At 39.6% G+C, this 15,405-nt stretch overlaps 1 protein-coding gene across 4 annotated transcripts in view; it reads right to left on the bottom strand.

Annotated features, from left to right (window-relative positions):
- The window catches only part of PDE11A (phosphodiesterase 11A), a 222,690-nt gene that overhangs the window by 75,548 nt on the left and 131,737 nt on the right, over window positions 1-15,405 (bottom strand). For all 4 annotated transcript variants that reach the window (XM_054044025.1, XM_054044026.1, XM_054044028.1 and 1 more), the window contains exon 10: window positions 9,235-9,285. In XM_054044025.1, the coding sequence (XP_053900000.1) occupies window positions 9,235-9,285 (51 nt within the window). The remainder of the gene's footprint in view (window positions 1-9,234; window positions 9,286-15,405) is intronic.

Below are 15,405 nucleotides of genomic sequence, written 5' to 3'. Positions count from 1 at the left end.
TAGACTGCTGATTTGGGCATATTTTTTCCTTAGGAATGTATTTTTAATATCTGTAAATGGAACCTGGAGGTTTGGTGCTTTGATTTAGATGTATAGTAAAATACAATCAGTAAATAATTTTCAGTTTCTTTTTGTGAAGAATTCTTCAAAAAACGTAACTGAATGTCTTGCTTGCTTGTATTATCTAGTTCCATTTTCCTGTTATTTACAGTAATACAAAACAAATTTCCTGTAGTTTATGGATAAAAACAACAAAGTAGAGCTTTAAAACCAATATGATTTATATTCCAGTTTGACTATAATGTTGTCGACTTTCTCTGTTAGAGGTACTCATTTATTATTTAATATTGCTATTTATGGCATTCCCTCATTCTGCAATCAGAACAGCAATATTGCTTTTTGACACTTGTTTTTTAACACAGCATATAATCATATAGAGACATCACTTCCCTATGAAATTTTATAGAACACTCCTATTAAAAATAATTCTACTAAATTCCATAATGTTGTGGGGTAATTTCCACAGAATTTTAATAAAGATCTATAGACACCTATTGTTTAATTCCTATTAGATTCCATAGGACTGTTCTATAAGAGATGTTCTACTAAAGTCCTAAGATCTTTAAATAAAGGACTCGCTAATAATCACAGAAAACATCAAAACCATCTCAATTTTCAGTCTAAACCCCAATGCATTTTGGACAGGTTTATGATGATTCATCATAATCTTTTGTATTGGTATAGTACCTATTAGTTCAAGAATCTGTGAGCTTTACAGAGGGGTTTGAATATTATCCTCCTTTTACAGATGGGGAAACAAAACATAAAGAGGTGAAGTAACTTGCCCTTCTCACTCATGTGATCCATCAGTGACACAGCGGGGAACCTACCTAGATCCAAACACTTAGATACTATGGAGGCAGACCCCATATAAATACACTAGACAGATATACAGACATCATCCTGGAATCCAAACATTCCACCTGTCCTGCAAGTGAAGAGTATTTGTTTTTGCCACATGAACTCAATATTATTCAATTGAAATAACTAGAGGTGTTTTTTTTTAATGGAAATTAAAAAAGGAAACACTGCAATGAAATTTTTCCAACTTTTTTTACATCTATAGATCTGGTAACTTTTTTTTTTTTTATTTCAACTTAATTTCAATTGAATTTTATTTGCACTGTCCATCACAGAGTATCTAAGAATGTGTATAAAATTATAACCTCAGATAATGGTTGTACTAAACTCATTTTATACCATTACAGCTGGTGCCTTCACATAATTCAATTTATGCAAATAAGTTGTCTAATCAGTGTGTCCAACTGTTTAGAATGTGAGGTCAAGTAGCAGTAGTAAAATTTGTTTTCTTTTTTTAGCTCAATTTTCTCAATCTTTATTTTGTGAAATATCTGTAATTTTTGAAACAAAAATCCAAGCACAACTTTCAGTTTTCCACAATTAGGCTAGTCCTTTATGAGCCACAGTTAAGCCAAAGTAGCTGAGGCAGAAAGGGTATATTATTATCACTACATTCTGAATCAAAGATTTTGTACAGTAGGTGATTCATTATTTTTGTCATGTGGCTCTCCTGTGTACTGTTCACCCTACAGAAGGGACTATCTCAAAAATCTATAAATAATGCATCATAGCCATTAAATATTGATCTGGCTTATACCATTCAGAGCTGCACAATTAGGTTAGCTTTTTAAAAATAGCTTCTTGTATATTACACATCAAGAGAGGAGTGTTTGCATATTTTCTCTGTAAAACACATTAGTTGAATTTTAAGGTGAGGTGTGTTTGTGGGTATGTTTATTTGCTATTTGAGTTTTAAAACTGATCTAATACATAGTACTTGTTTAATCCTATCTCAGAATTCAGTGACTCTTTCTTTCTAAAAATATCCAGTCCTGAGGCTCAGTCCTGCATTCTTTACTCTTGAAGGCTGGATTTCTAAATCCAGATAGCACTGGGGAAAAAAGACAACAATGTTTCAGGCTTGGTGAATCTAGATCCCAATGAGAAGACGCCAGCCAGGCAGTATAATACAACTCTATAGGACATAACCAAACTCTGTTTAGCCTATATTCGGTTAACTGAGGCTTTTCTGTTCAATAATATTACAAATGATTTTAGCCAAACACTGATAATGGGAGTATGGAAATTAGAGATGTTGGCCTAATTTTAAATCGAAGAGACAACCGAGTACTTTAACTTCCATTCTGACTTGGCACACAGCTTTTAAAGACACAAATAGTCCTAGTTTCCCAATAAATTAAAGAAAATGAATTAATGTAGATATGGGGCATGCTCCAACACGATGACTCCAGTTTTATGCTGATGTAACTGATTTTGTTTGTAATGGAATTACACAGATGTAAATCAGGAGAAATATAGTGGTGAATCAGGCCCATGACCTTCATTAACTCAAGTAAAATAATCCTGAAACACAGGAGAGGAGATTTGCCTCCATAGTATAACTGGGTGATTTCTCCAAAAATTGGAGAAATGTTCGTTTGTATTTTTAAGGAACTTGCTTCATCTATGTATTTATCACTCTTGTCTTCAATTCCTGTGAACATTCATATGATTGAGTTTTAGGTGCAAGAATACTTCTGGAAAGCACATTTTAACCTCATGCTCACAAATGTTTACAGAAGGCTAATTTTAAATTTGCTTCCTGGAAACAAAGCAGTTGCAGCAAAAATCTGCCTATAAGAACCTATGCTGTTCAAGTCAGAGAATAGAAATAATACAATATGATTTGTGTGACCAGTCCAAACTAAGCAACAGAGATCAAAATAGCAAGCCATCAGAGTTTAAATGAACATTACAAAAAATGTTGAATAATTTTGAGTAGCAGATAAATTTGAGAGGATCTGTTCATGGATATTCTGTGAATAGGAAAAGATTAAATTTGTCTAGTGCATTATTTATTTGAAACTCTTTCTTCAGGTGTAGACCATAGTATAATATTATGTTTATATGTCTGTTACTTGTGCTATTCTTTTACTTTTGTACATCATTCACAGAAGCAACATCCATTTTCAAATGGAAGATAGGAGTACTGTACACATCCCAATTATGGGAACAATGGTGGGAAACCTAATACTGTTAGTCTTGATTGTCTTTAATTAGTAGCTCTAGTGGTGTCAATTTCCCTAATTCCCTCCCCCATCTAAAATCCACTTGTTGTTCTGTAACTACAGAAACTGAAAAAGGGTCCCAACCCCAAACTCTCATTGATTACAATGACTTTTTTTAAATTGGCAAGAAATGCAGCTTTGGGCCCTAACGTTTCATTTGTTGTTAACTGAGATCACAGCCCTACTGAAGTAAGCACTGTATACATATTAACAGTGCACAGATAGCCTGCCTCACTAAGAGCTTACAATCAGAATAGACAACACAGACAAAGGTTGCGAGAAGGAAGCATTATTATGCAATTTTACAAGTCAGGGATCTGAGGGAAAAAGAATGAAATCCTAGGCCCATTGAAGACATTGGCTAAGCTCCCAATCACTTCAATGGAGCCTGAATTACACCCAGAGAAATTGTGATTTTTGTCCAAGGGCCACATAGGAAGTATGTGGCAGAACTGACTACCTAGATCTCCTGAGTCTACTCCAGTGCCCTAGCCAAAAGGCCAACCTTCCTCTCTCATCATATGAGAAAGTGGGTTACATAAATTACATTTTATCATTCTTTTATGTCATTGACAGCAGAGTAGATGGGGGAATTTTCATGAAGTCAGTAGGGTTGTACCCACTTACACCAAGCCTACATTTCATAGAGTTCTGCCTCTCACACTAGCCTTTTGAGAAATGTATGCTAAGAAACTAAGTGCTTGTAGACAAAAACAGTGGAGTAAATGTATTTTCACACTGACTAAAATAATTTTTTTAATGATAAAAAGTGAAAAGGCTGGTGTCATGAATTTTCAAAGAGCAATGATCCATATAATTGGATTTCTTATTGAGATGGAACCTCCAATAATAACATTTTGGTATGACCCCAAATGCTGGGTTATTTAGAGAGTAACTTGTAATAATGTAAGCATTTTTAAAAGAAGGCAACCCAGTTTTGAGACCTATTATCAGTGACAAGCTATTTTTAAGAGGGACATTCCAATAATTCAAGAAGTGGAATTCCTTCAAAAATGTAGAAAACTAAGTATAATGTGGAGATATGACAATGAGACAATCATAGAAATCAGATATGGAAAAGTCCTATTAGGTTACATGGCCTATCATCATGTTAATTTACAATGTTCAGATTGTACCTTTCCTCCTCTACTGCCCAGCCACCCAGCCAAAGCTGCTTCCACTACTTTCCCTGAGAGATTTTTGCAAAGCCTAAGTAGACTTTGAATTAAGGAAGTTTTTTTTTTGGGGGGGGGGAGGGGGACGGGGGGCGGGAAGTGAATTCTCAATAGGGGAATAGCAGCAATAGCAACCAAAGTGTCATATGTTACTTTGGGAACTTAGAAATGGCATTTGCTTGTGATGTGGTTTCTCTGATGAATTGTAACTCTTTAAAAAGGGCACCCACTATAGCATTGTGCATTATTCTCAGCTGCAACAATTAAAGCTGATTTTAATTGGAATTTCATCAATAACTCTTTAACAGCCTAGACTACAACCCCTTGGATTTATTGTGATACAACAAAAATAAGATAATAGACAATAGCCTCAGGAAAAATAAGCCTCAAGTATATCTATTCATTTTTATCACTTTGTAACAGCCAATACTTAAAAGTTTATGCAGCCAAAAATAAAAAGGAAAAAACATTTTGGGCATAGATAAAATAAAGAACAAAAAGATAAGGCCAAAGATAAACAAGATGGCAAAGATAGAAAAACAAGACTGAGACAGAGGAAATTTATTAGTGTATTTTAAAAAATTTGTAATGTGCCCAGCCTTGTCTGAACATACATCCCCTATATAAATTCAAATACAAAATATATTTAAGAATTATTCACTCTCCTTGACCCACAAATGAATATCCACCAGCAAATATTAAATCTGGCTTTGGTGGATCATGTTGTGGAGTGAGATCCGTAGTCAAGGAATCCTTACAGAGCACACACCATTTATAGAAGGGGGCTTCAGCTGGAGCACCTCCATTTACGGCAAGTGTAGCAGCATCACATGGAGTCAGAGCTGGTCTCTCAGGTGACTGTTGTTATCACCAAGGCAAATCCCAATGGGACATAGCCTATTTGCAACTCACACTCCAGCCTGATCGATCTCTAGGTAGGTACGTAAGGCAGCCTGGCTGGATGTTCACTCTATGACCACCACTGGCAATTTTATCATGCCACTGAAGCTTTTGGCGATCATATGATTATGACTGTGTAGCAGCATTCCTTGGCAAGTATACTTCATAATTCATTGGTCTTCTATCCTAATAATATATCTATACCAATAGCATAGCTAGTGGGAGAGCAGGGGGAGCGGCTGCTCCCCAACTGAGCACATTCTCCAAAAGCGGCACCTTAGGCGCCGACTCTGTGGGTGCTCCGGGGCTGGAGCACGCACGGGGAAAAATTGGTGGGTGCTGAGCACCCACCGGGCAGCTCCCCGGTCCCTGCCCTCCCACCCAGCTCACCTCCGCCTCCGCTCCGCCTCCTCCCCTGAGCACGCCACTGTTTTCTGCTTCTCCTCGGCTCCCAGCGCTTGCGTCGCGAAACAGCTGATTCACGTGGCAAGCCTGTGGTGGGGGGAAGGAAGGGGAACGCGGTGCACTGGGGAAGAGGAGGGGCCAGGGTGGGGATTTGGGGAGGGGTCCAATAGGGGCAGGGAGGGGGTGGAGTCGGGGCGGGTAGAGGGCGGGGATTTGGAAAGGGGTCCAATAGGGGCAGGGAGAGGGCGGAGTCAGGGCGGGGCCAGGTGGGGGCTTGGAGTAGATCTGGGCACTGAGCTGAGAACAAGGGCAGAGCCCAAAGGATCAAGTCAGCGGCTGGTCATCCCCAGACCCCAGCCCACTCCTGGGTCTGCTGCGCCCAGACTCCAGCTGCGCGCCACGCAGGGAAGGCAAGCCTGGTGTGAGCAATCTGCTTCTCCTTTGGAGCTTTTAATTCAAAAAAGGCGGAAATCTGGTGGTTCCAGACAATGCGGAGTCTTTTTTCACATGTGGGGGAAGCTCCCAGTTTGCCTCCCTGCCTCTGAGGCTGCCTGCCCCGCTTTGGGGGCTTTCCTCTTACAGAGCTCACCTGCCAGGAAGTTGCAATTTGAGGCTGGGGCTTTGGAGAGACGGACCCCTGATGTCACTCCCCACACACACCCTAGCTGGTCTCTGCTGATCCCTTTGCTACAGTGTGTGCACGGGCCAGGGAGTGGGGGCTGCAGGGGCTGGGCCAGCTTCGCAGTGCTTAGCTCTGGTGCCTCTCCCGAGCTCGCAGAGGGGTTTGCGGAGTGGTAATTAGTAATTTGATATGTTGGGTGGTGCCTTTTTTTAGGTGTTCACTCCCCCCGATGTTAGAACCTGGCTACGCCACTGATCTGTACGAAGGAAACCATTGAAACCAGTGCTGATGAAGGTGGTTGCTGGGTTTGGCTATAAATATTGCTGAACTTGTCCTGTCACTTAATATGGAACAGCTGATGAAGATGATGATGATTGAAAATGTCAGCCTGTGCCCCAAACCACTGAGAGCTTTATGGGCTAAGAGCAATACCTAGAATTCCACCTAGAGACTTAATGTAAGCCAGGGCAGATCCCAGAGCACTGGTGTTTTGGGCTCCTGACACGAAATTCAGTGTCTTAAGCAGGTGAAAATATTCTGCACTAGATTCAGTTTGTGAATGGCCTCAAGGTGTATTCCTATGTAAAGCACATTACAGAACTGTAAATTTGAGGTGATAAAGGTGTGGATAACTGTGGCAAGGTACACACGTGAAAGAAAATGTTGCATTCTTTTAATCAGACACAGATGCAAACAGCATTCTAGGCCACAACTGCTGCCTAAGCATTTAATAGCAAAATGAACATACACAACTGAATTAGAAGTGGCAGTTCCACATCGTCAATCAATGCAGGCACAGATATCATTTTTTCCAACTCTTCTGCTGCTTCCCCAAACAACCTAGATCATCTCACTGTTGTCCAGATTAAGTTGCAGTCAGCTAGCCATGCCCCAAATTAATAGATACTGATTCATTACATTGTTGTAGTCAGGTCAGGAGCAATGGAGACAGAGCTGAGTGTTACAGCCCACATCTAACCTTCCCATCAGCTTGATATCCACTGTGTATAGGAGAGGAGACAATATGTATTCTCCCAGAAGTGTCATTTATAACTTGAAAAGCTCTCCAGAAGACAAATAATGGCAGTCAGTCAAAGGCAGCTATTTGCACACATGGAGTGTTGCCAGAAACTAAAGAGTAGTCCCTGTGACGTTGCACTCCATATGTTTTATGGAAATATACTTATGAGTGTGAATATGATGTAACTAGAATATGCTTTATGCAAAAGTTTTCTTGTAAGGTATAACAAAGGTTATAACCTACTGAATGTATTCCTCCTATTTGTATGTATGTATCATTCTTGTGTCTGAAGCTAGAAATATGAAGTATAACTCTGAGGTCTTTTTGTAATTATTCAAAGTGTGGGCCATTAAGGGCAGCTCAGAATCTTGATGGCTCCCATTGACTAGGACAATTGGTTGTGAATGGGTTTATTTACCTGCAAGTGCGTGTGTGTGTGTGTGTGTGCGCGCCAGCCCGTGGGTAATGAAGAATGAGGTCTTACAGTGACATGTGAGCATGTCACCTGAGATTGGAATCCATCTTTTATCTGATACTTCTCAATTTAGAACGCGGCGTGGGGACCCAGAGAGACAAAAGATTCCAGCCTTGTGCCAAAGCTATAAAAGGGGGTGGAACAGAACAAAGGAGGTTGCCAGTCATGAGAAAACCCCTAGTTTCCACATAAGATGTCTGGCAGGGCCGCCGAGAGCGGGTTTGGGACGCGGTGAAAAAATTTTTTCGGGCCCCCCAGCAAGAGTGGACCAGCTAAACAGGGCCGACCGGGGTGGGGGGAGGGGAATCTGGGGAAGCTGGGCCCAGAATTTTTTCGGGCCCTCCAGCAAGGGCGGACCAGCTAAACAGGGCCAACGAGAGGGGGGGGAAGCCGGTACCCAGGCCCGCTTCCGGACCACGGGCCCCAGTAATTTGTATCGGCTCCCCCCCACCCGCCCTCTCGTCGGCCCTGGCTGGACCTAACAAGGACTGTACCAGGGGAAAGGATCGGGCCCAGTCTAGAAAGAAGCTTTTTGGAACATTTCCGAGGGTGAGATTTTACCTGTAAACAGTTTCTTAATGTATTAGGCTTAGACTTGCGTGTTTTTGCATTATTTTGCTTGGTGACTTATTTTGCTCTGGAACCACTTAAATCCTATTTTTTATACTTAATAAAATCACTTTTGTTTATTAATGAACCCAGAGTAAGTGATTAATACCTGGAGGAGCAAACAGCTGTGCATATCTCTCTCTGTGTTATAGAGGGCAGACAATTTATGAGTTTACCCTGTATAAGCTTTATACAAAGTAAAACAGATTTATTTGGGGTTTGGATCCCATTGGGAATTGGGTGTCTGCATGTTTGAGATAGAAGACCTACTGAGCAGTTTTTAGTTAAAGTCTGCAGCTTTGGGGCGTGGACCAGACCTGGTCTGTGCTGCAGCAAGCTACCGTGTCTGGCTCAACAAGGCAGGGTTCCGTAGTCCCAAACTGGCAGGGAAAACGGGCTCAGAGGTAATCTCAGCACGTCAAGTGTTAGTCCCAAGGGGGGTCTCTGTGACCGAATCGGTCACAGTCCCTTCTTAAAAAATTAAGTCCTGATAATCTTGCAGGATTCAGCATGCACACACAATTATTAGTTGCCTCCTCATTCTCAATATACCATTATTTAAATGTGTTGGCTGTACTAAAGAAAATGGAAGTTGGCACAGAAAATACCTTATTTCTCTTACCCATCGAGTAATACGAGAATCTCAAAAGGTTTAGAAGTACTGTCAGATACTGCAGATTCTGAAGTTGTGACTACTTATCTTAACCACTAGTCTTTTGGAGCTATGCTCACTCATCCATTAACAGTTTGTACAAACGGCCTCTGTGTCTATTTTGAATATAAAAGTAAAACTGACTTTTTGGTTTTTTTTTTATCTGACCTACATTCATTTTATCTTACAGTTGCTTTGTACGCTAAATGGAAATGTAAATCCTTACCTTAAATTTGTCAACTTCTGCCTTTGAACATGTTGCATGGTAGGACAGCACCTGATGCAGAACAAAAGAAAAAAAAATCAATTTTTCACAGTGGATAAGTAGAAATTAGAGGGTTCCTTGATGCTGTCTAATAAATTGCTTTAAAAACAAGTTTTATTAATATTTATGCAGCATCAGTTAGCTATGAATTACGACATATATAACTAATTGCAGGTTCTCAGGTATACATCTCGCATTTACATTCCAGATAATTTTATCGGAAACCCATATACAGTAAGTGTAAGTAGTGTAATATTAAAGGCATAATTATAGTTCTCTTGAAATCCTGCAATTAAAAGAGAAAAAGTCCATGTTTATTTGTACTTTGATTTCGAAGTAATGATACTCATGAAACTGTTGAGCTTATGTCCTTTCTAAAGGTATCTCCCTGCTAGCTAATTATCATTTCTAGCCTATAGCTGTCATTCCCTTAAATATGGTGCTCTACAAATGAGTACTTCCAGAAATAGCAGCTGGTATGTAAGGGATGGGCCACAGCGTTGAGACATATATGAATATGAATATACATACCTGGAGTAAAATGTATCCTTATCTAAGGGAAATATTCACCCAGCAATCCAGAAGCTGCAGAAGGCTCTCTGTGCATGGAACCACCTAAGTTCCACTCTGCATAGGATGGGCAACTGTGGAGCAGGCACACAGGACAACTCTGCAGCATCTATGCATTCCCACAGAGGAAGTTTCTTCCAAACCCACACAGCTGGTGGCTGGTTGGTTTATGTTATGAAGCACTCAGGATAATATCCGTTATTTTAAAAAATGGTTGTATGCATTTAATATAAATTGTAGGTGTTTTTATTATCCATATAAATGTCTACTCTCTTTTTCGAACCCTCTTAATCTCTTGGCCTGTAACAGTGAGTTCCATCCGTTAATTGGGAGTTGTGTAAAATGTATTTCTTTATAGCAGTTTTACATTTTTTGCTCTTTAGTATTTATTGAATGTCCTGCTGTTGCCTTATGAGAAAAGGTAAATAGCAGCACCCAAAGTACCTGCTCTATTCCCTTTATCCTGTTCTTAGCTTATATTATAACCCTCAGCTCCAAACAGTATCAATTTTTTGGGTCTTATCCTATTAGTCTCTCCATATTTCTAATAACTTAGATTGCCTGTCTCTGAAGCCCTTTCATTTCCATTATATCTCTTTCCAGAAAAGGTGACCAGAACTGTGTACCCCAGAAGTGGGCAAACTACGGCCCGTGGGACTGTCCTGCCCGGCCCCCGAGCTCCTGGCCTGGGAGGCTAGCCCCTGGCCCCTCCCCTGCTGTCCTGTCTCCCCCGCAGCCTCAGCTCGCTCGCTCCGGCGCAATGCTCTGGGAGGCGGGGCTGTGAGCTCCTGGGGCAGTGCAGCTGCAGAGCCCGGCCTGACCCGATGCTCTATGCTGCATGGTGGCAGCGGTGGCATGGCCCGGCTCCAGCCAGGTGGCGTGGCTGTAGCGCCACCAGCCACCAGTGTTCCAGGCAGCGCGGTAAGGGGGCAGGGGGTTTGGATAGAGGTCAGGGGAGTTCAGGGTGGTGGTCAGGGGGTGTGGGTGTGGATGGGGTCAGGGCGGTCATGGGGGGAACAAAGGGTTGAATGAGTGCAAGAGTCCTGGGAGGGGCAGTCAGGAAGGAGGGCGGGGTTGGATGGGGCTGCAGGGGGCATTCGGAGCAGGAGTTCCGGGGGCAGTCAAGGGACAGGGAGAAGGGATGGTTGGATGGGGCAGGGGTTCTTGGGGGGGCCGTCACGAATGAGAGCAGGGGTTGGATGGGGCATGGGTCCTGGGGGGCCGTCAGGGAACAGAGAGGGTTGGATGGGGCAGGAGTCCCGGGGGGGGGGGGCAGATAGGAGGTGGGGGCCGGCCCACAACCCCCTCCCTTAACCGGCCCTCCATACAATTTATGAAACCCGATGTGGCCCTCGGGCCAAAAAGTTTGCCTGCCCCTGGTGTACACAATTCTAAGTGAGGGGATTACATTTTGTCATAATATTTTGGGATTTTTTTAACCTATTCATTATGCAACCTAACATTTTATTAGCTTTTTGGGCCACTGCAGCACATTTAGCAGAGGTTTTAATTTAGTTGTCTACAACAGTGCCCAGGTCTCTTTCCCGACTGGTTACTGTTAATTTAAAATCCAGCCATATGAATGATCAGTTCAAATTATTTCTTCTGAAGTGTATTAGCTTGTAATGGTAAACATTGAATTTCTTCTGTCACAGTGCTGCTCATTTAGCTAGATTTGTTAATTCCTTCTGAATTTTCTCTCTTGTCTAGTCTTGATTATTCCAAACTAATTTTTTTATCTGCAAACTTTTCTATCCTGCTGTTCACTCCCTTTCCTATATCTTTAATAAATATACTAGGCACATAGGACTGGAAGGGATCTTCAGTGTCAACAAGTCAAGCCCCCAACAACACTTATCCTAGAAGGAAAGCTTAAGGCATTCCATTGTTGATCTTTTGCCGTATTGAAAACTAACCATTTATTCCATCTTTTGTTTTCTATTTCTTAGCCAGTGTTATGAGAGCTTCATAAAAAAAGCAGTATCTACAAATCCCAATATACCGGTAGTCTGTATCAAACAGACTTCTCTTAAATCTGGTTATAATGTCAATTTGAAATGCCACTCAGTTATTGCAGATCTAGCTAGATCAGTAAACATATATAAATATTAACAAAGTATTTCCATTGTTGAGAAAAGGATTCTTTGTCCCTCAATAGAGAGTTATTTTGGTTCTGTATTTTTTGCACTCATCTCAACCAGGTACTTTCATGGGTAGTTTCTCATTTAAAGAAAGAATAACTGTTCATTGAAATATGATAGCCATTCATCATACCTATAATCAACATCCACACCACATGGTGATTAATCTTTATAGAATGTCCAAGAAAGTAGTTGTATTTTACAACTAAGCAATTCTGTTTTCTTAGATAAAATAACGAATAGCCATTTCCCATCTAAATCTTCCTTGCTTTGTACCTGCTCAGTTTAATATTTACCATAATTTGATTTTCTTCTCATGGAAGGGAATTCAATTCAAGATGTGATTTTATGTGAAAAAGTTGGGGTTTGTGAGGTCTTGCAAATAGTTAATAATTATTATAATTGTAAAGACTATTGAGTCCCACAACAGCCCTAAAGAAAGAGGGTTTACACTGTGCCTCTTAAATCTTAAGTCTTTATACAAACATAGGTGTTGATCCAAAAAAGTACTTCAGCATATGCTCAAATTTAATCATGTAAGTACTCCCATTGGCTTCAAAGGATTTAATATTAAGCACACACTTAAATGCTTTGGATTGTGCTGTGGACTGAGACCACAGTGACACAGATAATATCTCCAGGACAAAAAATAGCTTTTGCCATTTTCATAAGAGTTCAGGAGTTTATGACTTAATTCAGATCAAGTTCCCTTTTGCTATTCTTAATGAGCTATCCCACATTTGTGCGTGTTATATAAATCTAGTGGATTTGGCCATTCAAGGGATAAGTACATTGAGAATCCACATCATCATGAAGTTGAGGTCATGTGTGGAAATCCAAGACATTACTGCAAATCTAGGGGAAATTACTTTTCTCCTGACAAAAAATATGACCATCAAATACTACGGGGAGTTTGCACGTGACCATTAAAAAAATATGGAACTAAGCTATCGTAGATTCACATAAGAAGAAAGAGTGGAACCCATAAAGGTAATAAATACATTGTATTTTTAACAAGGGCTACTGCTAATTGTGTGAACCAAGAATGAGAAGTTCAAGTGGATTACAGATTTCTTGAAACCCAAGAAAAATATTATCTTCATGTATAATTTGGGTGTATTTTTATAAATATATATGTGTGTGTGTGTGTGTGTCTTATGTGTAAGACACACAAAAAAAAATCCAGTTTTCCCTGGCAAACTTAATTTGATGATTTATACCACTTTCACTAACTTATTTGATCCTCAATTTCTCACCCATTTCTCTAATAAAACAGTAAATCTAGGAATTTTAAAGACCCTGTTTTGCAGTATAGTAACTAAAACCCTTTTAAAAGACTTATTTTTTCAAAGAAGTGTGATTTTTTTGACTTTAGTGAGAGTTTCATGCCTAAAACTTCTGTACACCACTTTGAAAATGTAGGGGGACGGAACCTCAGCATGACATCATCTGTAAAAAGCAAGCCTGTAAAGCCTTTAATTTGTAAGACTAGACTAGGTACATATATTATAAATTATATTTAATGGAAAGGACAAAAATTCATTACACCCTCGTGAAACAAGAGTTCTTTCTATTTCATAGCTGTAATTGAATCAGATCTACATTTTGCTAGAAAAACTATATAGGCCTCTGATTATATCATAACTATATCACCAATTTTGAAGAAGTGTCTTAAAAACTGCAGGAACATTTAAAAAAATAATCCTCATTTATAGTGCTGTCATTCTGAATGTCAAATAGACACACAGCTACCCCACCACTGCATTCACAGCCTTAGCAGCAGCAGAGGACATCTATATGACCAAATTCAAAGCTTTGTTTCTTTGTGAAAGAAGCCAATGTGAGCAGTTAGAGGTAGACTTTTTACATAATTACTCTTAAATAGGGCTTTCAAGTGATTAAAAAAATAATTGTGATTAATCACGCAATTAAAAAAATTTATCGTGATTAATCCCATGATTAATTGCACTGTTAAACAATAATAGAATACCATTTATTTAAATATTTTTTTTATGTTTCCTACATTTTCAAATGTATTGATTTAAATTACAACACAGAATACAAAGTGTACAGTGCTCACTTTATATTTATTTTGATTACAAATTTTTGCACTGTAAAAAACCCGAACCACCAAAAAGAAAATCAACCTTTTGCTGGTCGCATCTGACTCAGATGATGAAAATGAACATGCGTGGGTCCACTCTGCTTTCGATCATTATCGAGCAGAACCCGTCATCAGCATGGATGCATGTCCTCTAGAATGGTGGTTGAAGCATGAAGGGACATATGAATCTTTAGCGCATCTGGCATGTAAATATCTTCTGACACCGGATACAAAAGTGCCATGCGAATGCCTGTTCTCACTTTCAGGTGACATTGTAAACAAGAAGCAGGCAGCATTATCTCCTGCAAATTGTAAGCAAACTTGTTTGTCTGAGCAATTGGCTGAACAAGAAGTAGGACGGAGTAGACTTGTAGGCTCTAAAGTTTTATATCGTTTTTGTTTTTGAGTGCAGTTATGTAACAAAAAAATTCTACATTTGTAACTTACACTTTCTCGATAAAGAGATTGCACTACAATACTTGTATGAGGTGAACTTAAAAATACTATTTCTTTTACCATTTTTACAGTGCAAATATTTGTAATAAAAAATAATATAAAGTGAGCACCGTACACTTTGTATTCTGAGTTGTAATAGAAATCAATATATTTGAAAATATAGAAAAACATCCAAAAATATTTTATAAATTTCAATTGGTATTCTATTCTTTAACTGCAATTAATCATGATTAATTTTTTTAATCGCAATTAATTTTTTTTGAGTTAATCGTGTGAGTTAACTGCGATTAATTGACAGCCCTACTCTTAAAATATACAGAATTTAATAGAGAATGGTAATCTTCAACAGTGGTTTTTTTGTGGGGAGTGGGGTTTAACCATCGTATAGAATTTAATAAAGAATTGTATTCTGCTACAGAATTCCACAGAATGTTTCTAAAAAGATTACAAAGAGGATATAATTTTTTGAAATGCTATAGACTTTAGATTAATTTCTACAGACCCTTGACGGTTTTATCCTTCATCATTCTAAGGCTATGTCTACACTGTGAGCTAGGGGTGTGATTTCCAGCTTGCGTACACATGCTCATACTAGGTCTCATTAAGCTAGTACAAGTGTAAATGGCAATGTAGCCACAGTAGCACAAGCAGCAGCAATACAGATTAGCTGGGCAAGGACCGAATACAAATGTGCCTGGAAATAGGGTAGGTACTTGGCATGGCTATGCTATGCCGCCACCTATCACTGCCCGTGCTATTCATCCTCATGCAAGCTCTCAACCTAGCATGAGTATGTGTACACAAACTGGGAATCACACCCCAAGCCTGTAGTTTAGATGTAGCCTTAAGGACTTTTCCATA

The sequence above is a fragment of the Malaclemys terrapin genome, chromosome 11 (assembly GCF_027887155.1).
Source record: "Malaclemys terrapin pileata isolate rMalTer1 chromosome 11, rMalTer1.hap1, whole genome shotgun sequence".
NCBI lineage: Eukaryota > Metazoa > Chordata > Testudines > Emydidae > Malaclemys > Malaclemys terrapin.
Note: the sequence above shows the minus strand (reverse complement) of the source record. Positions and strands in the feature narration are given on the sequence as shown.